Source organism: Solanum dulcamara, chromosome 1 (genome assembly GCF_947179165.1).
Source record: "Solanum dulcamara chromosome 1, daSolDulc1.2, whole genome shotgun sequence".
In the NCBI taxonomy this organism is placed as follows: Eukaryota; Viridiplantae; Streptophyta; class Magnoliopsida; order Solanales; family Solanaceae; genus Solanum; species Solanum dulcamara.
In genome coordinates, this window is record NC_077237.1 from 56,331,734 (window position 1) to 56,355,985 (window position 24,252).

Consider the following 24,252-nt stretch of genomic DNA (forward strand, 5'->3'; position numbering starts at 1 on the left):
GTACCATTAGCAGAATTATAAGCCAAAAGTTGATGACAATACCTGCACTTTGCTTTATAATATCATTTTCTAACACACTTATTAAAATGAATCCAAACTTTGGATCTTGGTGTTATTTCTTTTCTTTTCGTTTTTTTTGTAAATTGGATGCCAAGTGAGTTGTTGCTATCATTTGTATTAGTAGGTAAGCTATCACTTGAACCGGTAAAACTAACTCTACTTTCATCCGCCATCTACAAAAAATAATACTAAGTATTGAGCAACACAAATACATAACTATTAACTGCTGCAAGTCTATAACTAATAGCTCTAATGTGGCAACACAGAACATCATCTTTATTCTTATTGATAAAATACTTCACTGCTGCACAACAACTATTATTTATTTAACTAAGAAGATCAAAGAATACAGTTAGAAATTAAAATTGAAAAAATACGTATGTATCGTCGCGATTTTGATCTTGCGGCGCTGCCTGAGAATTGAAAAGAATGAAGAAGGGTTGCCACCTGCCTGAGAAGGAGAAATGAGAATCCTGAGAACTGAATAGAGCAATGGAGAGGGAGTTTAACTGTGAAGACTGAAGACGACAGTGAGTTTCATTTAGGCTCCTAACTTTGGGCCAAAATTTAAATAAAAATTAAAATGTTTAAAGTTAAAAATATATAAGTAATATAATTAAAAATACTTTTTAAAATTTATTTAATAAAATTTTGGTTCTTTCAGTGCTCCATAGTTTTGTGATTCTTACGTCAAACACCAAATCCAAAAATCAAAATTTCTAAAAAATAAAATAACCTATATCAAATTGAATCAATTTTTGGATTTTTCCATATTTATGGGCACCCATAAATCTAAGGCAGCAAGCAGTGGGATTCGCGCAAAAGCGGGAACACACACGACATTCGCCTGACTACCATCGATCGTCCCTCTCGTCTCCGACCACTGCACTGCCAAATCAAGTAAGCCCTCTTTTTTGTTCCTTCTTTCTAGCCACAGTGCCCATTCCAAATCCTTTGTTTGTTGAATAGTTTCATTAGCTCAGGAAAGCTTTCTGAGGCTTTTGAAGTTGGGTTTGATTTCTTTCTTGCTTATTGGTGATACTTGGGCTGCGACCTATAATTCCTGCCATTTCTGGAAGGGTAATACCATTGCCTAGTTGTGAAGAAGAGTAAGAGAACTTAATGCACCCCAACTGTTGGATAAATTGTCTAAGAACTAACTAACTAACAATTAGTTAGATAGTTAAGATACTAATCTAGCTATATATCTATAGCTACAACTGTACAATGTACTTACTTAGGGCATTTTAGCCCAATGTTGAAAGTAACACAGCTCTCTCCTTCTTCTGCATCTTCATCTTCTTCTTCTTTGTTGTTTGCTTCCTTTCTGTGAAAGGGCTGATACTCAAACAAGTTCATGGTATCAGAGCCACCATCACAGTAATTACTGTGAAAATTGCTCGTATTTGAGTCAAAGACTCGAGATCAGAGTCAAAGATTCATCCAATTTCCTATCTGGTTCTGCAGATCTAAGCTCCATAGAAGCTAAAACTGCCGTCAATAGTGACTTCCGCAAAAAAATTTCGAAAAGGTTGAAGAAATGGCAGGTGAAGCCACAGATGCAGTTCAGAATCTCTATCAAACTCACTTCAATGTTCAACGAGTTGGTATACCTGATTCTGCAAGCTCTGCGAGTAGCAATGGGAAAGGTATTGACTATAGTCATCCTCTATTTCTAAGCCCTACAGATGTGAGTGAAATTAGCATTATATCGTTTCAGCTACAAGGTGTTGAAAACTACACCTTATGAAATCGATCAATCAAACTAGCTCTGTTAGGAAGAAACAAGTTTGGGCTAGTGGATGGAACATGCAGGAAGGAAATGTATAGTGAAGAACTATGGGGCCAATGGAAAAGGGTAAATGCGATTGTGCTGTCATGGCTAATGAACTCAGTTTCGAAGAGCTTGCTTAGTGGAATTGCATTTGCTTCAAGTACGTCGAGTGTGTGGACTGACCTGCAAGAGAGGTTTGATAGAGTTGATGGATCAAGAACTTACAGTTTACACAAAGAAATAACCACTTTACAACAAGGAACAACTTCTGTATCAGTATATTATACGAAGCTGAAAGCCTTATGGGATGAGTTTGAAGTATTAGTACCCTCACCCTGCTGCAACTGTGAAAAATCTAGAAGATTTGTAGCTCACATGAATAGACAAAAGTTGTATCAATTTCTAATGGGATTGAATGACTCATACCATCAAGCTAGGAGTTAAATTCTCATGATAGACCCTCTACCAACCATCAATCAAGCATATGCTATGATAGTAGGAGATGAGAGCCAAAAGGCTGTTGTTACAGGCATCAACAATTTAGGACTACATTCATCCATCCTAGATTCAGCTGCTATGTACTCTAGAGTTGGAAGTAGTTCAGGTGTCAGTAATAGATTCAAGAAGAATACACTTTTAATCTGTGACTTCTGTAAGTGTAGAGGTCATACCAAAGAGTCTTGCTACAAGGTTGTTGGGTATCCACCAGATTTCAAGTCCAAAAGGAAGGTACAAAGTGCAAACACTGCCTATGCTGATACTACTAGCCTTACTAGTCAACCTCAGCAATCAGTTCAGGCTAATTTCTCTTATGGTTTGAATACAAATGTGAATGATGAATCAGTATGGGGCAGAAATATCACAGCACAGCACACTACAGACAAAGTACCAACTGAAGCTTCTACTTCCAACAAGACTGTAAGTCAAGCTGAGAAAGATGTCAAGCATCTACTTCAGGATTGTACATTCACAAAAGATCAGTGTGAACAAATTTTTAAGATAATGAGTCAACAGTCAGGCTCAAGAGCTACTACACCTGATTGCAATAAGGCAAACACTGCAGGTAAAGCCTTATTTGTAACTAAAATTAGTGATGTGTGGATTGTAGATACAGGTGCAACAAACCATATGGTTTCCAAGTTGGAGATGCTACTAAAGGAATCTATGCTAAAGCTTGACACTCCTAAGGATGTATGTCTACCAAATGGTGGTACCACACAAGTAACTCATATTGGTTCTTGTAGTATATCATCTAGAAGTGTGATAACTAATGTGTTCCATATACCAGAGTTCAAATATAACTTAATGTTTGTCAGCAAAATAACCAAGGAATTAGGTTGCTCAGTCTCCTTCTTCCCTGATTTTTGTGTTTTCCAGGAGCTTTATGTTACAACCCGTATTTTTGTACATTTGGACATTTGGGATAATTGTAACAAGTGAAGGATAATGCTACGTTTTGGTCTTGTTTGATACATAAGTTGGTTATGCAATTTTGGAGGTGGAAATATGGAAAACAAAAAAAAATTGACTTGCAAGGAAAGAGGTTATGAGTTATTTTATTTAATACCGGTGTAATGTTAAAGAGAACGTTGAGGTGAAATTACGGAGGAAGGCCGAGGGAAAAATTTATGTGGAATTTTTGGGAAATTAGTTTGGGAATTACAAAAGTGAGATACATAAGTTTGGGCTACAATGGAATAATGATAAAAGAGTTGAGGCCCAAATCAAGAAAATGGCCCAAATTTTGGAAATTGAGTTCATTAATTAGGAAGGCCCATTACCCATTTACTATCTATTTATATATATATCTAGTTGCTAGAAACTTCAAGAAGAGAAAAAAAGGCCCAAAAGATGACTTATTAGTCATCTTGGTTTTTATTTTTCTAGAAGCTTCAAGAAAAAAAAAAGGGAGAAAAAGAAGTCGATAAGTCCAAAGATGACTTAGTAGTCATCTTATTTTCCATTCCTAGAACTTTCAAGAAACTTGGAGAAAAGAGGGGGAAAAAATAAGAGAGGAAAATTGGCATAGCTAGGGATTTTATCCCTTGAAATCTTGTTCCAAAATTAATTCTTCTAATATTCCAAGCAAGTTGAAGGCCCTAATCAACATAGAGTGATTTTTGGAACAAGAAGACTATTCATTCTTGCAAGGCACAATTCTAGCAAGTTGAAGAACTAAGTGGAAAAGGTAAAGTTTCAATCTTCTCTATTTATTATGGATTGTTGGTATATGTTGTAGAGTGAAGAAATGGATGAAGTATATGAAAATAGGTATGTGGGTGTTGGCCGTGTATGTGATGTTGTGTGGAAAGAATAGATTAATTTTATGTAGTATGTGGTGGTTGTTGCAAGGTATAGGAATGGATGGAAACTTCATGAAAATATGCATATAGTTGTTGTGGCCGAATATGGGGTGGTTTGGCAAGTTATGGTGAATTGATTCTATTTAGTATTTTAGTTATTGTTATGGATTCTATGTTGCTAAGAAAAGCTTAAGGATCCTTATAAAGTTGTAGTAGTTGGAGACTTGTTTTAGAAGTTTGTAAATCTAATATAATGTTCTTGCATATATGGAAGCTAATATTGTTAGTATGATGTGGTTAGTGTGTAAATTATTGGGTTGTGGTAATTGAATTTGAAAGAAGGGATTAGATTGTTATTGTTCTTATTGGAATTGGAAGGTCTTGGAGAAAGTAGTATATTGATTTGGTATGATTGTTGGTAAATTGGCCGAGTTAGATTCTCGGGGATGGTGTATTTACAGGAGAAGTGCTGTCGAAATTTTGGTAGACAAAATGTTAGTTTAGAATGAGGTTCTTGGATACCTATAGCTAATGTTGGCATTTATTAATCTTGTTATAGATTTTGGAAAGGCCAAGAGTTAGGTGGGGTGACTAAGGAAGCGGACAAGGTATGTAAAGCTAACCGTTCCTTCTTTTGGCATGTCTTTGGTATAAGTATGTAAGGCTTACCCTTTTCTTTCAAGGCATGATTCCGATGTTATGGTTTGATAAGTGCTTCCATATTTTCTTTGTTTTCAAAAGCTAGGTGTCAATGGTCCCAAGGAAATGACTATTTTTTTTTCCTATAACCCGTCAATGTTTTCCAAAATGTCTATGATTTTCCAAAACAACGGTTTACAATATTACTAGCTTTTATGGCAATGACGATGGATATGTTTTACAACGACATTGATGATGTCGAGGATGAGAATATGTCTATGATGGATATGATAAGAACGGCTTCATGTATGTAATGTTTACTCTTCTTTCTCTTGGCATGTTTTGACATAAGTATATAGAGCTACACTTTCTTTTGGCATGATTTTTATGAAACAAGTATATGTCATTTTGTACAATTTCAAGGAAGTCCTATTCGTAGAGCCACTAGGATGGTCAATTTTCTTGAGTTTCCAAAAGATATTTTTCTCGTGCTTAAATACGTGTATATGATTCCAAAAGTTTTATTTTGATATAATCCATGGTAATTTTTGAAAGGTACTTGATATGACTCTTATCTTGTTTTGTTAATCATAGCTCATTCCGATTATTCTACGAGTCTTGAAAATTGGTCATATGTGCATATGTATACGATTTGACGCCTTATAAGATTGTGACCTTATTCTACGTTCTCTTAATATTATCTTTCGTTGATAGTCTCATCCTATAATAATTGTTCCTTCAAGGTGAGACAAAGCGACCATGGTTAGTCTATAATACAATCGGAGGTTACCGACCTTCCGTCACTCCGATAAATACACGACTTTCATTGGGCTCTCGTGCATGCTGTCTATATGTATATGTATATGTATATAGGGGATATGGGGAGGTGTATATGTGGCGCTATAGACGCATTCCCACCTGATCAGTTGGAGTAATTTTCATCCTGGACGCGGGATGCCCGGACGCGGGAAATATGTGGGCACGCCGACGTTGTTCGGTGATATGACTTCTATTTTCTATGAATATGAACAAGAAATGTTTTTTTATGATAAGACAAGCATGCATGGCATCCGGCCTAAAAGGGCACTCATATGTACAGGTTACTCTCTTATCTCACTATATGTCTATGATTCTACGATATGGTTGTTCATACCTTATGTTCTTTATTATGCTGATTTTCATGCCTTACATACTCGGTACATTACTCGTACTGACCCCCTTTTCTTTGGGGGCTGCGTTTCATGCCACGCAGGTACACCCAGACAAGTAGAAGTTACCATAGAAGATGTTGCAGCAGGGTTAGTAACTCCACTTGTTCCTGGAGTGCTGCCGAGTCAGAGTATATGTGCTATGATGTTTCATTCGAAGTTAGAGACTTTGCAGACAGAGTCGTGGGTATAGAGTGTCAGCTTTGTAAGCGGCGTCACCAGCCGATATGTTATTATGTAGTATGTCATAAGTTTATGAGATGGTAGATTTTGGATAGCAAGATTCAGAAAGCGTAGCTATGTTTTTCAATTCTTGTTGATGTAAAAGTCTAAGAGATTAAATATGTACTATGAAGCAGCGGGTTCGCTCGGCTCCAAGCATGGGGTCGGGTGCCCATCACACCCTGTTGAGATCGGGGTGTGACACTTTACACTGGGAAGGTGAAGGAAGTTGGTAGAGAAGAGGGAGGCCTATATTTGTTGCAGAAACAATTAATTCAATGCAATGCAAGTAATACTAAGGTTTCTGCTCATACTGTTGATACTGCTCACTCAACAGGCAAGGATTCAGACATGGAGCTATGACATCAAAGACTTGGACATGTATCTTTAGCTGTACTTGCTAAGATGTTTACTATGATTAAAGTCAGTATGTGTAAGGTGTCTAAGTGTTTAGTATGTCCATTTGCAAAGCAAACCAGACCTGTTTTTCCTTCTAGCATCATCAAAAGTAGTAGCTGTTTTAACTTGATACATGTTGACCTTTGGGGACCCTATAATACAACTACCTTTGATGGCAATAAGTACTTTCTTACAATAGTTGATGATTTTTCAAGAATAACCTGATTATTTTTACTTAAACAAAAATCAGATGTGTGTGTGTCTCTTAAATTGTTCTTGCAGTATGCTAAGAATCAGTTTGGCAAAGTGGTCAAGGTCCTAAGATCTGATAATGGCACTGAGTTTGTTAACTCAGTATGTGATAGTATGTTCAAAGCATTGGGTATTATACATCAAAGATCTTGTCCTTACACTCCTCAACAAAATGGTGTGGCTGAGAGAAAATATAGACATCTGCTAGAAGTAACAAGAGCCTTAAGATTTCAAGCTAAAATACCTATCAGGTTTTGGGGTCACTGTGTACTAGCTGCTGCTTATCTCATTAACAGACTCCCTAGTAGTGTGCTTGAATTTCAAACTCCTTATGAAAGACTTTATGGTAGAAAACCAGTGTTATCTCATTTGAGAACAATTGGCTGTCTAGCCCTTGCAAAGAATCTCACTGAACATGATAAACTCATGCCCAGATCAAAGTCAGTTGTTCACATGGGATACTTTGAAGTGCATAAAGGGTATATTTTATTTGATTTGCACAACAACTCCTTTGTCAACAGAGATGTTAGCTTCAGAGAAGACATATTTCCTTTTGCCAAAGATAACGTTCTGCTCAACAGCAACTATTTGTAGACAACCTGCAAGGGTTAGGTGAGACAGATCAAGAGCTTCATCAACTGGCTCCATTAATAGTCCCAGGTAATGTTTCATCTGTGTTGTCAGAGGGGGTAGATACATGTGTGGACCCAGGTGGTGGTGAGCAAGTCTGTGTGCAGTAACCTGAGATACATATATAGCCACATACGGCTCTGAGGTATCCCAAACAGAAGGTCCAACTGTTACTAGAAGATTTACAAGATCTAAACAGCCTCCTATATGGCTGAAGGATTTTGTTTCCCTGAATGTCAAGCAGGATGTCCAGTATCCCTTGACCAACTATGTGAGCTATTCTCATCTCTCACCCACTTATCAGTGCTTTATTGCTGCTACCTCAACTGTGACAGAACCTACAAGCTATGCAGAAGCAATCAAGGATCCAAGATGGCTTGAAGCTATGCAGGTTGAGATCCAGGCCTTAGAAAGCAATCATACCTGGGAGACCACATCCTTACCTGCTGGGAAGAAGCCTATTGGTTGCAGATGGATTTATAAAGTCAAATACAAATCCACAGGAAAAATAGAGAGGTTTAAAGCTAGATTAGTTGCAAAGGGATATAGTCAACAAGAAGGAATTGACTACAAAGAAACCTTCTCTCCAGTTGTGAAGATGGTTACAGTAAGATCTGTTCTCTCTGTTGCAGCTTCCAGGAAATGGCACATTCATCAAATGGATGTCTACAATGCCTTTCTACATAGAGACCTGGAGGATGAGATATATATGCAACTTCCTCAAGGGTTTGTCAGTCAAGGGGAGAAGGTGTGTAGACCGACAAAGTCTCTCTATGGACTTAAGCAAGCTCCAAGGCAATAGAATCACAAACTTACAGAGGCTCTCATTTCTCTCAAGTTTAAACAAAGTCAATATGATTACTCCTTATTCATCAACAAATTAGCAGAAGGTATTGTAATTGTACTTGTATATGTAGATGATATGTTAATAACTGGCAGCAGCCTGAAGTTGATAGAAGAAACAAAGAAGGCTTTACAAAGAGCCTTCAAGATGAAAGACTTAGGGGAGCTCAAATACTTCCTGGGGATTGAATTTACAAGATCCACAGAAGGGATACTTATGCATCAGAGGAAGTATACTCTTGAACTTATAGCAGAGGTAGGGATGACTGCAGCCAAGCCAGCAGGAACACCTATAGATGCCAACATCAAGCTCACATCAAGGCAGTATGATGATCATGTGAACAAGAAGCAAGAAGAGTTAGAAGATCCTCTGATAGATTAAGCTGCATATCAGAAGCTCATAGGTAAGCTACTGTATCTCAATATGACAAGACCAGACATCTCCTTCAATACTCAGACACTGAGTCAGTTTCTAAACCAGCCAAAAAAGTCTCACATGGAGGTTGCACTAAGAGTAGTCAAGTACTTAAAGAGGCAACCTGGACAAGGTATATTACTGTCCAGCCACTCAGACAGGTAGGTCACTGCATTTTGTGATGCAGATTAGGCTGCTTGCCCACTCACCAGAAAGTCAGTCACTGACTACATGATCAAGATGGGAAAGTCCTTGATATCATGGAAGGCCAAGAAACAGACCACAGTATCAAGGAGTTCAGCTAAAGCTGAATATAGAAGCATGGCTTCTACTGTGTCAGAACTTGTATGACTGCTGGGCATGTTGAAAGAAGTGGAGGCTGAAGTTGAGTTGCCTGTGCAAATGTATAGTGATAGCAAAGCTGCAATTCAGATTGCAGCAAATCCAATATATCACGAAAGGACAAAGCATATAGAAATAGATTGTCACTTCATTAGAGAAAAGTTGCAACAAGGCTTGGTCAAAGTAAACTACCTACCAACTCAAGAACAACCTGTAGATATATTAACCAAAGGGCTGTCTAGAGTTCAACATGAGCATCTCCTATCCAAGCTAGGAGTTTTGAACATTTTTGCACCTCCTAGCTTGAAGGGGAGTGTTGAGACATAAGGAGATAGTTAAAGAAGTTAGAATAATTAGTTAGAAGCAGGGGTAGTTTAGTCATTTTCAGCTTTTTAGTTAGAACTAACTAACTAACAATTAGTTAGATAGTTAAGATACTAATCCAGCTATATATCTATAGCTACAACTATACAACGTACTTACTTAGGGCATTTTAGCCTAATGTTGAAAGTAACGCAACTCTCTCCTTCTTCTGCATCTTCATCTTCTTCTTCTTTGTTGTTTGCTTCCTTTCTGTGAAAGGGCTGATCCTCAAACAAGTTCAATTTACTACAACACAATAATGTCAGTTCTTGGTGGAATTCTCAAAACATGAAATTGTCGTCCTATATATGACTATAATAATATCTCTTGTAAATTGTTTCAGAATCACATCAAGTTTGCAGCTGCTTATGGGCATAAGATGGCCAAGGATTCCAACACCGAAGCAGCTCTCACAACTAATACTGAGCCAGAAGAACCCACTGAAAGCGCTTCAAATTTTTGACGAAGCAAAATGCAAGTATCCAACTTACCGTCACAATGGTCCTGTTTATGGCACTATGATTAATATTTTAGGCAGATCAGGTAGAACAACTGAGATGAATAGAATAATTAATCAGATGAAAGAGGACTCGTGTGAGTGTCATGACTCAATATTTGTGAACGCCATTAGAAGCTATGCACAGGCTGGATTAACAAACGAAGCCATTTTTCTTTTTAAGTCTCTTCCGGAGTTCAATTGTATAGAATGGACAAGATCTTTGAATACTCTTTTGGAGATATTGGTAGAAGAATCTAAGCTAGAATCTGTTTATCAGTTATTCCTTGAGAACTCTTGTAGATGGGAAGTGAAGTCTCGGGCGCGTTTCTTGAATTTGTTGATGAATGTTCTTTGTAGAATGAAACACTCAGATCTTGCATTGCATATTTTTCAAGAGATGAGTTACCAGAACTGCTATCCAAACAAAGAGAACTACAGAATCTTGATGAGGGGTTTATGTGAGGAAAAGCGGCTCAACGAGGCTACTCATCTGCTGTACTCAATGTTCTGGAGGATATCTCAGAAGGGAAGTGGTGAAGATGTGGTTGTCTATCGAACTTTATTGGAAGCATTGTGTGATAATGAAGAAGGGGAGGAGGCCATACAAATTATTGGTAAGGTATTGCGAAAAGGACTAAAATCTCCGAAAAGATTCTTCAAGCAGATTGATCTTGCTCAATGCCAGAATGGATCAGATACAGAAGATATGAAAATTTTGATTAATGAAGTTTTGATAAAAGGCATAGTTCCCAGTTCAGATAGCTATAGAGCAATGGCTGTTGACTTTTATGCCGAAGGCAAGATTGATGAAGGTAACAAAGTGCTCAAGGAAATGCATGACAGAGGCTTCAAACCGTCAGTGGCAATTTATGAAGCAAAGGTAGCTGCTTTTTTCAGGGATGGCCAGGTTGACGAGGCAATTATGGTCATTGATTGTGAGATGGTGCAAAAAAACTGTGTTCCGAATATAAGATTGTATAATTCAGTTATAAAAGGCCTATGCCATGAAAGAAAATCTACTTGTGCTGTTAAGTATTTGGAAAGGATGTCTAGGCAAGTAGGTTTCGTGCCAAACTATGAGTCGTATGAAACTTTGGTAGATGGGTTATGTAAAGATGGTAAATATGTTGAAGCAAGCAATGTGATGGAGCAAATGTCAATCAATTCCCTTTGGCCTAGAGTTGGAACTTTTAATTCTCTTATTCAAGGTTTTTGCCAAGTAAGTGATTTACACGGTGCAATTATGTGTTTGGAGGACATGATCTCTCTAGCCTTGACTCCAGATATCCATGTGTGGCAGTCATTATTAGATGCAATCTGTTGTGAAAATGGTATGAATGAGGTTTCTTTCAAGACACTAGAGCAGCTACAGACACCTTATCATAGTCTATAACTACATCTGTATTGCTGGATTTTTCCCTTTTCTTTTCTGGTAATAAACTTTTTCTGTTTAACATGTCCAAGTCTTCCTTTTCTATTTCCCCTTTTCCCTAGCTCTGAATTCTAATCATATGCTTTGATTCATTTGGTAATAGATCTATATGCTGATATGTTTACCTTAATGTCCGTGCTTCGTTTAGTAGATTCAAGTCCTTGCTTATTCAAGTTGTACATCCACCAAAGAGGTATGAATATCTATCTAAGCTTATATATACAACATAGATGGTGTACTTTTAACTAACCAAATAAAAGTTAAAAGTTGAAGGAATTACTTTATAATGTAAAATGTAACGAGTCTATTCGTGGATAGACTAAATTAGAATTTATTACAAGGTTACTTTTGAGGTAAGTGGAAAAGCAAATCAATAGAAAGCCAATTTCATTAGCTAACAATGAGGTTAGCAGAAAAATAGAAAATAAATTCGCTAAAGGGCATCCTATGCATAACTCCATCCAATAAAAGACCGATTCTGGTTGTATATAAATGCTGAGGGGGGAGTCTTGTTCAAACACTTCTTAATAGAAGGAGAGATTGGTCATGGGGTTAATGAAGGATATATTATTTATTTTTGAGATCTAGATGCAAGAACCCCAGGTGCATATACCGCTTGAGAAGATATTGAGCTGGCTTATGGTTTTACCTTGAAGATTCCAAAGAAATGAGGTCAACCTCTGAATTGCTATATAGGTCTACAACGGGCGTGTCTTCAGATGAATTAAGATAGTTGATATTTATCCAAAACTCTCCATCTTTTGAGGCTTGAAATATCCAAGGCAGTCTATTCAATTATGATGTTGAATTTAGGCAGTAATGCACATGAAAAGTACTCTTCAAGTAAGTGGACAGGAGAGAATAGGAGAGGATGGTGTAATATGTGCTATGAATAATTGGAATTACTCTTAACCTTATGAAAGCGTACATATCTGGGTTTTGCAGTTGTAAGAACTAGCATGTGTGTGACTTAAAATAGATGAACAGAAATGTAGGGAGGGAAAGCGGATTGGAACAAAAAATCTCCATACATGTGCAAATTGAGAAAAACAAAACGGTAAAGAATAAAATGCAAACAAGAGTTCAAGCTACATAATGTGATCCTACTAAGATTTTTGTGTTATGATTGTTAATGTTGGATAGATGAAGGATCGGCCTCAATCGCATGATGTTATCATCACTGACTTCTAAGTGATTTGCATATGATAAGATATTAACCCTAGCAACTACAGTGATTGTGAGACTTTGACGTATCTTCTTCCTTCTTTTTGATTACTTATTATCATGTGTAACTTCACCAAGTTTCATTGCTTTACTCCCTGGATACATGATGATGCATTTACAATCCATTGTTCATATTCAGTTCTAGCCTTTCAAGGATTCCTCCTTGTGTTTCTCGGAATCACTAGCATACTCAATCTTTTTAATGTAATTGATAAGTATTACCGAGGCATCATTTTTATATTTGTTTTTCTTCAGATGCTCTAGAATAGTTTCTTATTTAGCGATCCTTTATTTCTTACCAATTGGGTTATGAACAGTTTGGTATTTTAAGGAAACGAGCTGAAGACATTTTTGTGCTCTGTTGTACCATTTCAGTCTTACTTCTTTTCTTTCCGAAATTGTTGAAGATATAAAAATTTTGCTACCACTTGAGGAATTTCTGATGGAAAACTTGAAGATGGTTCATTCTTGCATTTCTCTTCAAAAGAAAGATACAAACAGATGGTTCTTAAGATTCAGAAATGTTGAAATGAAATGTAGAAAGCAATATTTCATGATCTTTCTTAGCTACTTTGTGTGTGGTAGGTGTGTCCAAAAGAAAGTAAGAAGAATCCTTTTCGGTTGATTTGGACGAAGTTCCTTAAAAACCTCTGCCTTCTTTAAAATATCCTGAATAGTTCGTATATGGCGAGCCCCTTTTTTCAAGTTAATATAAAAATAGTAGGAACATCTAAATAATTATGATTTTTTATCGGATCATAAAAACCCACTTTCGAAGATCTTTTCCTTCTCTTCGGGATCAAACATCAATTGCAACTATTCAATAGACGGCTCATTGGAATAGATGTAGATAAACAAGGTCAAATTCTACAGGATCAAACCTGAACCTATGAGACTTGAGGAATGATATAAAAAGAAGAGAGGGAAAATATTCATATTAGATAATATGAAGTAGAAGAACCCATATTCCAAATGAACAAATTCAAACTTGAAATGATCTTCCTTGAGGTAGAGCTTAAATCTTGAGTCCTTGTACTAGAGATGTAGTCCTCTTCTGTAGGACAAGTTAACTGTGAACAGTAGCATTGGAAAATACTAAACTAATATTGTGTTATGGAAGTGTATGGTTAAAAGGAGATGCAATGTGGCTTGATTGACATTGGAATAGTTAGGATAAGGGATAGGTTTAGCAAACAAATGAAGGACTTTTTAGTTGCCTGGCTTAATTAGTCTTCCTGAACATCGGTTTAATCTGTGGACATTTTTTTATCATATTTCATGTCTTCCTTGGTATATTAATCCAATCTTAGTCAAAGAGCAATGCAGGTCCACATGTTTTACTTTACTTTCCTCAGAATAATGATTTAGTAAAAATATGAATGATAAACTCTGATGTGGTCTCTTTAATTATTTCCTTTTAAAAGCTTGGAACCCTCTTAGAAGTAAGGAAAGAAAAACTTCTCCATGATATCATTAAATAGAACGAAGAACATCAGTCTAGAATCAATATTCTGATACTTTAAATCAAAAGAAGTTGTTCTTTAAAGTGAATTTTGGATAGGATGTTCTTAAAATTTGTGCAGAATACAAAGCTAGTGCAATTCAAGTTTAACAACAATATTGAAGTATGTAAACACCTTTGAAAAGTCTCAAGTCAGTCAGATGGAGAAAAAAAATTGAAGTATACCTCTCTTTGCATATTTACAATGAGTAATTTGAAGATAGTCAAGACATAAAGGTAGCTGATATTACTCTTACAATGTTTGTTCCTCAGTGAGATATGTGAACATTTAATCGGATTGACAATACTGCTTCATAAACAGTGATCCCATCGTGTTAAGCTATGTTAACCACAAAAATTGCAGGAAACATTGTTCAAAATCTATCCCACCAAAAGCATCTTCAAACTAAGTACAATATCTTATCATCAAGAAAAGAGAAGAAATCAAATCCAGAACAACTCAAAACAACCTCAACCAGAAAAGAAAAAAAAGATAGATTTAAAATAGATGCTCCAAGTAGCTAGTAGGAACATTCTGTTTCTACAACCTAAAAATACATTTAAAATAGATGCTCCAAGTAGCTAGTAGGATCATTCTGTTTCTACAACCTATCATTCTGACCCTAGTGATTTCACAATTTTGAGTCTCCAATGTTTCCCTGTGAGGTTTTTCCCACTTATTCTTGGCAATTTCATTCTAGAGAATTTACCTGGTATATCTAAGGCTACTTATATTTGATTCTCTTTTTCCTATGATGTGTGAATGCTTCGATTTTCTCCTTTTGATAATGTTGAAATGTGTGAATGCTTAGAAAACGTGAGCAAATTAAATTTGTGTCGATCATGTCTAGTGTAGATCAAATTCTCCTTTGATTCTCGTGAAATGTTTTTTTTTTTCAATTTATGCGAGATATGAAAAATATTATCGGTCATTTTTAATAGTTTGAAGAATATTTGTTGGTGGAAAAACATGTAGCATGACTCATGTCTTAGGTACTTTTGTACCCTATCCCTCTTTTTTATTCTTTTACTTTTTATTTTCTTTTGAATTGGCAGACAACATTTTTCATATCTAGCTTAGAGTAAAAAACTAATTCATGAGAATTAAAGGAGAATTTGATCTACATAGACATGGTTGACTCAAATTTAATTTGTTCACGTTTTTAAAAAGAATTCATACATTTCAACATCATCAAAAAGAGAAAATTGAAGCATTCACATCATCAAAAAAGAGGAATCAAATATAAGTTGCCTTGGATATATAGAGTAAATTCTGCAAAATGAAATTTTCCAAGAATTAATGGAAAACCCCCTCACTTACCTCAGCATTTCCACTTGAAACTAGGCCGAGATTGAAGAATAACAGTATTTTGTAGATATCGCGAACAACAATTAACAATGAAGTTGAGAAATGGGGAAAAGATATGTAACGCCAGTAGTATTATATTGCTATGTTTTTTTTGTCTTTAACTGTGAATTCATTATATTTGGGAAACAAAATCCTATTATGATGATCTTTCATTTATTGTGGTTCCTTCTAGATTTAAAAGTTGTGTAGAGGTTTTATAATTAGTTCTTTAATTGGTGTCAACAGTAAAAAATGGTTTAGCTTTTTAATAGCTTAAGACGAAATAAATGCACTATCTAATCAATGAATTCTGTTCCCAAGTTTTTTGGAAAAAGGCATAAAAGCCCCTTAACAATGGCAAAAAGTCTATTGCCCCGTTGAACTTAATTATTTTGTATTATTTTTATGCCTAATCCCAAATATATTTACTAACCTTTTTGCTTGTAAAACATAGGATTCTTGTACTTGGATGTCTAAGTCTTTGTTGCGAAATGATATCTAATCCTTTCTCACTTTTCTTACATGCCAAAGGCTTAGTGTAAGTCTCTTTCTAGTGTACAAAGGTCATTCGTTTACTGCCCTTTAACAATGTGTTCCCAGTTTTCTTGTTTTTAACAATAACTTTTTTTTTTATAAATTTCAAGAAATGGTAAGAACGGTATTGGTCCTTTTGTTGATTTGTGCGTGAACCACCAAAATATTGTCTTTGATTAAATGAGTGTTATGGTCTAGCACCTCTTTCTTTAGAGAAATCCTTACATCCTCTTTAGGATCTTTGAGCAACAAATACCATTGTGGGATTGAGATGGGTGCGTTCAATTGTTTATCATTGTCCTTTCTCATCTCAAAGCCTCTGAGTGGGGTGATAAAATAATTAAAGGTAGGTAAGGTTTATTGTTGTTTCGTCCCATCATGGTATTTTCACGATTTTGAGAGTAGTTTTCCTTTAATAAGTTGTACTCATTGGTTTTGCTGAGAAATGATTGGGAGAAGGATAGTGCACCATCCATCAATCCAATTGTACTAAATAGAGCTTTGAGCAATTTTCTTGGTGTTCTTCTCATTTCAACATGGGGTAAGAATCTAACCTCAATTTCTGTATTTCCACTCAATTATCCTAGTGTAACATCCCTCTTGTTTGGAGTGTTTTAATTAACTCATACTATTGGGATAAGACTAATAGTGCTTAATATGCTAATAGAGATGTGTTATGAGGTATTCAAATCGCGCAATGGTCATATGTTAAGTTTTGAAGTCAAGCAAGCTGTAAAATAAAAGTTGGCAAAAGTCATCGTAAATTAATTTAATAAATTACATGAAATTTGTGTAAGAGGTTTTGAAGCTTTTTTCTCAATCTACTGGGGGGGTTAGGGGTTGATCCACCAAATCAAATATCTATGAGTCTAGTTTCCAAACGCTTTATACCGTTTGTCCATACGACTTAAGAAAAGAGATATATGCATTTTTGCGAGACAGCACAAGCAGGCACGTGAAGTGGGCCCCTAGGTCGGTGGAGGCTTACAAATATCATCTTCTTTGTCATTCATCTCATTTTTTTCTGTTAAAATACCAGAAAACTCAGAGAACACCTGAAATCATCCTTATATGTTGATGATCCTAGCCTAGGTTCTTGACGGAAGTTGTATCAGTGGCATAATAAATATTAAACTAAGAATAACAGTTTGTTATCTTTATAACACTCCCAATTCTCTTTGATGTTAAGAGCTTGCTTTCACATAACATTTTATTTTCCAGCTCTAATCCATGCCAATGTGTGTGACTCTAGGTCTATCTCTATGATTATGTTTTTTTATGTGTGTATTCTTTTTTTATTATTTTAAATGATGTGTGAGGCAGCAGTTCTTAGAGAGCTGAAAGTATGTTTATCATGAGGAAAGTAATCAACTATCATCAATAAAGGCGGCTTATGGAGATGCAACCAAGGTATTCATCTTTGTTGGGCATATGAGAAAGGCATGTGTTTATTTTCGCCCTAATAATGGTGGTGGGCATATATTTTGCCAAGTCATTACCTAGTGAATAACACACCTGCGGTGGATGTGTGTGCATACTAGGAGAGATGAGATTAGAAATGAAGATATCTGGAACAACGTAGGAGTGGTCTCGGTGGAGGACAAGAAGCGGAAAGCGAGGTTGAGATGGTTAAGATATATGAAAAGGAGATGCATGAATGCCCTAGTGCGGAGGTGTGAGAGGTTGGTTATGAAATGTTTCAGAAGAGGTAGAGTTAGGCCAAAGAGGTATTGGGGAGAGGTGATTAGACATGATATGACATGATATTAAATAGGAGGTTGTGGAGGACACAAATTAGGATAGAAGGTTAGTAGGTAGTAGAATGTTGTCTCGCTTACCTTTCTATACTAGTAATCGTAGTGTTTCTCTTGTAGTTTCTTGTCCGTCGATTTTTGTTACACTCTAGTGTCTCTTGTACTTCGATTATCGCACTTTTTTGTCGTAGTTAGTTCTTTTTTTTAGAATTCTTTGTAATGCTTTCTATAATATTTTTTCATGATCCCTTCACTTAAATTATTTCTTTTCCAATCTGCTTTGATATGCCCTTGATCCGAGGGTCTAGAAATAACCTTTCTACCTCCCAAGGTAGAGGTAAGGTCTGGGTACACTCTACTCTCTCCATATCTCACTTGTGGAATTACACTGGGTATGTTGTTGTTATTGTCAGTTTTTAACCCAATCATTTGATAAGAGCAAGAATTTGTTTCTTGGTAGTTGTACTGATTTTGTTGCCACCAACAGAGTTAAAATTGTTGGGATGCTTCAAGTAGATCAGTTGCTAGTTACTAGTCTAGGAAGGTGAGTAATCCTAGAAGCTCTGATCAGAACAGCTAAATGGTTGATGCGGAGTGTCAAATAATGAGCAAGACATGACCACATGGGTGAATTATGATGCCAAAAGTATGTAAGCTGGGACATCTAGATAGGGTATGAATGGTGAGGTGAGGATGGGGTTCTAAGATTTATGATTACTAGGCACCTTTACTTGAGAAGTTCTTAAAGAGCTTGACTTGAGTCTAAAGAATAAATCTTTGTAATATGTCCATAAAGTGGTTGATTGGGTTAGCTACCCGAGGTCTTTTTCAAAATAAAGAAAAAGAAAAGGCCAAGTTACCTGAGGAAAAGCAAATAGGAAGTGTTCGTTAGGAAGATATCTAAGCTTTTAGATGGTGAAAACTTATGAAGCACAGACACCAAATTTAAGTTCACTTAGTCAAATCAATACTTTTAGGTCTTGAAAACGCCTTAAACACTAGCCTAATATGTCTGTTTTCCTGTATTTCTGCATTTTTGGTTGTGTTGTCCTCTGGATCATTTGTATACTGACCTTCACTGTTGTTCTGGTCTACTTTGGGGTTTCTTCATCGTTTCCCTCTCCTTGTTTGCCCCCGCTGTTCTGCATGTCCCAAGACTATGCTTTCTTCTGAATATGAAAGAGATTTGGACATTTAAAATTACATGTAGTTCTTTTTTCAGAGATATGAATCATAAATCTCTCCTATCCTTTTTCGTTTTAAGAAAATGATCGACCTTTCAAAGAAAATTATGTCTAGCACATGAATGTTCTACTTTCCAAAAATTCGAAATTATTCGTAGTCGTAAAGACCTTGTTAAGTACAGACTCTTATCTATTCAAGAGAGATAAACAAAGGTTCTGAAAATTAAGAAAGAGGCTTGAAGCTTTTTTGCTAGCTAATTGTACCAACAACGAGTTTGTTTATTTGAAAATTTGTTATGTGATGATTTATATAGTTATTGCTCCAACTTTCTTTATCTTCAAATTTTCAGCCAAAGAATGCAGAAGAGAAGCAGCAGTGACCACAACTGCTCACACTCAGCTTTGTTTGGGGCATATTCTCAGAATTAGATCAACAACATGACATTACAGAGTTCTAATCGTTTTGTTTTGTCGAACTTAGTAGGCATTTAGACATGTAATTTTACATAGTAATTTGAATTATGAGATGCATCAGTGTTTGAACATGTAGTTTTATCTCATGATTTCAAATCTTGAGATGAAATCTCAAATTCTCCAAAAGTTTGATTTGGAGATTTCATATCATGATTTCACGTTTTTCAAATACAAAAATTGACCCACAAATATATATTTTTGTAACAGAAAAACCCATTATTTTATAGCTACACAATTTTTTGTGAGAATACCAAAGGATTGGTGAAATATTCACAGAGTATGATTATAATGATATTGATCATGTTTAATTTATTTTATTAAACAATAATACACTACCTCATGTTCAATTTTACTTTATTAAATTAAAATTTGATCAATAAATATTGTATTTTTTTAGAACAATTTTATGACAATATGTTATACTTTTTTTTGATCAAAGTATATATATATATATATATATATATATATATATATATATAGGCAGAATAGATTAGAACCACCCTAAATTTGTCGATTTTTATTTGGTGTACACCTAAACTTTGTGTTGGCTTAATTACCCCCCTCAACTTGGTAATTTGATAGTTGCGGCCTCCTTGGATGCTAATGTGGCAAAGAGTATGAATGCACTATCTTTTAGTTGCGTGAGAGGGAAGCGAAAATGAAAAAACTAGCTTCCAAGTGGGTATTTTCAATAATTAAATGCCACAATAAATATAATGATTTATTTGTTTCAATCGTATTTCTCTATTTTTTTCTTAATATACATTGCATATTTTATTCTGAATGTATTTTAATTCTTTTTCAGATGCAATGATTATTTGTTGATATATATTTCTTTTATCTTTCAAGACCCAAATTTACATAATTTAGTTGGAACTTTATTTATTTTATCCATATTAAGATAAGGTTTAGCCAAAATAAAGAAATTTAAACAAATATTTTCTACAAAAAAAATGTGTATTTTCTTCATGCAAAGTTTATTTATTTCAATTGTGCATTGTTCCTTTTTTGGGACAAAATAAATAAAATATTTTGTTGAAATTTTATTTAGTTCTTCTTTAGATACAACAATTATTCTTTCTAACTTTGTATTTCTTTTTTTCCTGGTCTTGATTAAAATATCATTATCTTTAGCCAAATAAAAAAAATATATTCAAAATATCATTGTTTTAATTTTTTTAATATAAAATTGACTTTGAAAAGATGATTAAATAATTAATGAACTTAAAAAGGTAAAAATATATATTTTATTCTAAAAAAAGCCACATGGACAAAAAATTCCATGTGGCAGCGTATGTGTTACACATCCATGAGTAGCCGACATTCCGGAGGGCGCGACTATCAAATTACCAATCTGAGGGGGGTAATTAAGCCAACATAAAATTTAGGTGTACACCAAATAAAAGTCAACAAGATTAGAGGGGGTCATGATCTCTCTCTCTCTCTCTCTCTCTCTCTATATATATATATATATATATATATATATATATATATAAGGGGACTAGTGGTTAGTGCTGGCATCTATCGTATTGGGAGTGTTGTTAGCAATATTTTGGTCACATCCTGACCTGAAAAAATATTGTGACACATGTTAATTGCTCTAGCATAAGTAGTTCCTAGGGTGTCTGCTTGTACAATATTTTAAACAGACATCGGAGGAATAAGCAAAATAGTCGGTATATCAAAAATTGTCTTCTTTGTCCCTTCCTTTGCCAAAGCATCTGCAACTTTGTTTTGTTCTCTAAATACATGGGATAAGTTGGTGACTTCTAGCTTCGTCATTAAGTACCTGCACTCAACAATTAGATTATCATAGAGCAAATTATGATTTTTCAGCATATTTATAATATTAGTTGAATCAGTGTTGATTTCTATGGATGAGCAGTGGTGTTGTATTGCCATTTGGAGGCCTTTTCTAAGTGCTTGAAGTTCAACACGAATGGGGTTGGTATGGGGGAGGGGGTGTTCCAGGTATGCTACTATTTATTGCCCCAGGTGATTCCTCACAACTCTTCCTATTCCCCCCCGGTCCAGGGCTTTTTCTTACAAATCCATCCATATTTAGTTTGAAGGTGTTCTCATTGGGAGGTTCCCACTTGAGCTGGATGGTGGTCTGCAGTCCTTCTTTTGCTTTTCCTTGTTCTACTAGGATGTGGTACTCCATGGCTTGGGAGGTGGCGCTTAGAGTACTGACAACATCCATTTTGTAATTAAAGTTATTGTTGTTCTTTGTCAGCCAAATGTTCTAGAGGCTATATGGGACAAGGGTGTCCTATGTCAGCCAGTGACTGGTTTTATCATTCTTCCACAAGTCTATCCAGTTCCTTTCATTCATTAGGTTGGTGCTGATATTTCTGTGGTCTTTGCTAATGGACATAATGTCATTCCAGAATCTCTTGGCATTGGGGCATTGGAAGAAAATAAGATTAATATTTTCCTCAGGATGGTTACAAACCTAGCATTTGAGATCAATGTTGAGACCTCTACCATTCAGGGAGTGGTTTGTGGGAAGCCTACAATAGTATAGGAGCCAGAGGAAGGTCCTAATCTTATTAGGGATGTTGGCCTTCCAAATTCATTTAAAATTATCATTAGGCTCTAGCCTCTTCCCTTGTATTTATATTATTGATGTTAGTATAGGCAATTCCTATGGAGAATTTCCCATCATTAGTGAGTCCCTAGATCAGGGTATCATTTCTGGTATCCTTTGTGGGAAATATGTAGCTTTTGATGCAGCTTTGGAGATCATTTGGCAGAGTAAAGGAAAGATTGTTCAGGTTCCATTTTGAACCCACCGACCCAAACTTGGGTGTGATGGCACTCATCTCAACCCACCGATACAAGTTAGCCTAATACCCAATGGAAAGTAGATGCGGAAGAAAATGAAATAAATCAAAATTTAACTTAATCAAAAACACATAAACAAACTCAAATTCCCCCAAGATTGGTTGTCATGTGTACAAGCCACTAATATATTACCGAAGTACGAATGAAAATACAGTCACAATGTCTTTATCTCTAGAATAGGAATAAAACATATTAAAGGAGTAGGAGGTGTCCGCTAGATGGATGTAACAGCTACCTCAACACTCAAGATGACAACCTCGAATGTGGTATAAAATGCGAGGAGATCAAGCAGGTCCGGACTCACAACCTACCCAAGTGTAGAAGCAAGGGGTGAGTACCAAACAACACGGTACTCAGCAAGTGGATAACTAAAACAAAGCAAATATCAATAGATACAAGTACTCCTGTCATCCCAACCGAACCTCCTCAACTACAACCTACATAAAACCAACCCAACTCTACACTCTACACAATAATAACAATAAAGTCCACGAATATTCATCGATAGTCTTATCAAGTGAATCATATCAATTCAAATTCAACATATACAGAGCAATAAGTGGTAAAAACGAATTCACAAATATCAATAAAATGCGATGCAATGCAATGAGATGATGCATGTCTGTTCTATCGGTACACATCTGCTGAATTATAGTCCGAAACCCATAGGGGACATTACTGTCCATGTTACCTACCATAGAGCATGTGGCCCAGTCCCTCAATATACATATCCTACCACGAAGCGTGTAGCCCAACCTCTTTGTTTCATAATACCTACCACGGAGCGTGTGGCCCAACCCCTTTTGTTTCATATTATTTTTAGTCTCAACACAATATGTCAGAACCAATGCAATCAATTCATGTTCATATAATTCATGATAATAACATGACAACAATAATATTTTTTCTTATCTCACGTCAACACAGTCATTTCACATGTCCAAAATAAACCCATAATTACAACATATCAATTCCACCAATACATGTCATTAGATCACCATTTTATACCCCTCATCTTCATTTTTAAGGCCAAACATACAGTCAAAACCCAGTCCAATTCTCACTACTCCCCAGTACACATAACACGGAAATACCAGCATCTACAAGCTTAAACTGAGGTTTAGAAATTCACTTGCCTCAAATAATCAAGCAATTACTCCGAGACCTGAACCTTCTCCCTTCGCTGGATTTCCAAATCAATGTAATCTAATCAAATGAATAATCACCATAAGATTTCAAAATTGACAGCATTCATATCAGTATATGTCTAGCGTAGACCCAAAAACTTACCCAAATTTATACTCAAGTTCCTAATCTTGGTGCCACTTGACATGCCAACTCTCATATTTTTTCAAATTTCAATACTAGGGTTAAGTTTCGATTCCTTCAAATAATATAAATCTAATGGTGTTTATATAATACAATAAACCTAATAACATATACTAACATATCAAAACTTGAGCCATAATGTAGTAACCACTAAAGAAAAATATTCCAAAATCAATCAACTAATTTCGAACTAGTGACATCAATTACGAAAACAGAGTGCGCACCTTATTCTAATCTGCAATTTATAAATTTGATTTGTCTTCTCCAATCCTCACCGCATCATTACACTATAATATTAGACCTCAAATTACTAGCCATAATTAAGCCATACCTTCTATACAACAAACTGATATTGACCTCCTTCACAAAATGCTACTAATTTGTCTTTTAAAATATATATATTTTTCATTCAATAGCAATCAGTTAGCAAGGCAAAAGACACGTGCATTGATATGAGTTTAGTATGATGATTTCTTTTCACTTTATAAAGTCATTGAAAAGAAAAAATAACATACCAATTAGTGAAGTGCACTATTCGTTGTTGAAAATCCAAAATTCTTTTACGTGTATAAACTTCCCTATTCTCTTCTTCGTCGTGCAAATTGGATGATGCCGCTGCACAGATTTAGGTTTTTTCCTATATTATTTTTGTCATTAATTATATACTAAGGTAACA

At 35.6% G+C, this 24,252-nt stretch overlaps 1 protein-coding gene across 3 annotated transcripts; it reads left to right on the plus strand.

Annotated features, from left to right (window-relative positions):
- Positions 1 to 754: 754 nt before the first annotated feature.
- On the plus strand, positions 755 to 19,609 carry LOC129886831 (pentatricopeptide repeat-containing protein At1g05600-like). Of its 3 annotated transcripts, none has more exons than XR_008766267.1 (4): positions 755 to 960; positions 9,794 to 11,381; positions 11,485 to 11,574; positions 19,277 to 19,609. XR_008766267.1 is itself a non-coding variant. In XM_055961769.1 (3 exons), exon 2 carries the CDS (start codon positions 9,819 to 9,821, stop codon positions 11,340 to 11,342), a length of 1,524 nt encoding a protein of 507 aa, XP_055817744.1. In that variant the 5' UTR covers positions 755 to 960; positions 9,794 to 9,818; the 3' UTR covers positions 11,343 to 11,381; positions 19,277 to 19,609. The 3 variants fall into 3 exon arrangements, 1 of the variants encoding a protein (XP_055817744.1); XR_008766274.1 differs by lacking the exon at positions 755 to 960 and adding an exon at positions 1,337 to 1,709; XM_055961769.1 differs by lacking the exon at positions 11,485 to 11,574.
- The last annotated feature ends 4,643 nt before the right edge of the window (positions 19,610 to 24,252 follow it).

Coding starts and splice junctions, on each gene's coding strand:
- LOC129886831 (XM_055961769.1), top strand. CDS start 9,819: ATGGGCATAAGATGGCCAAGGATTCCAACACCGAAGCAGCTCTCACAA.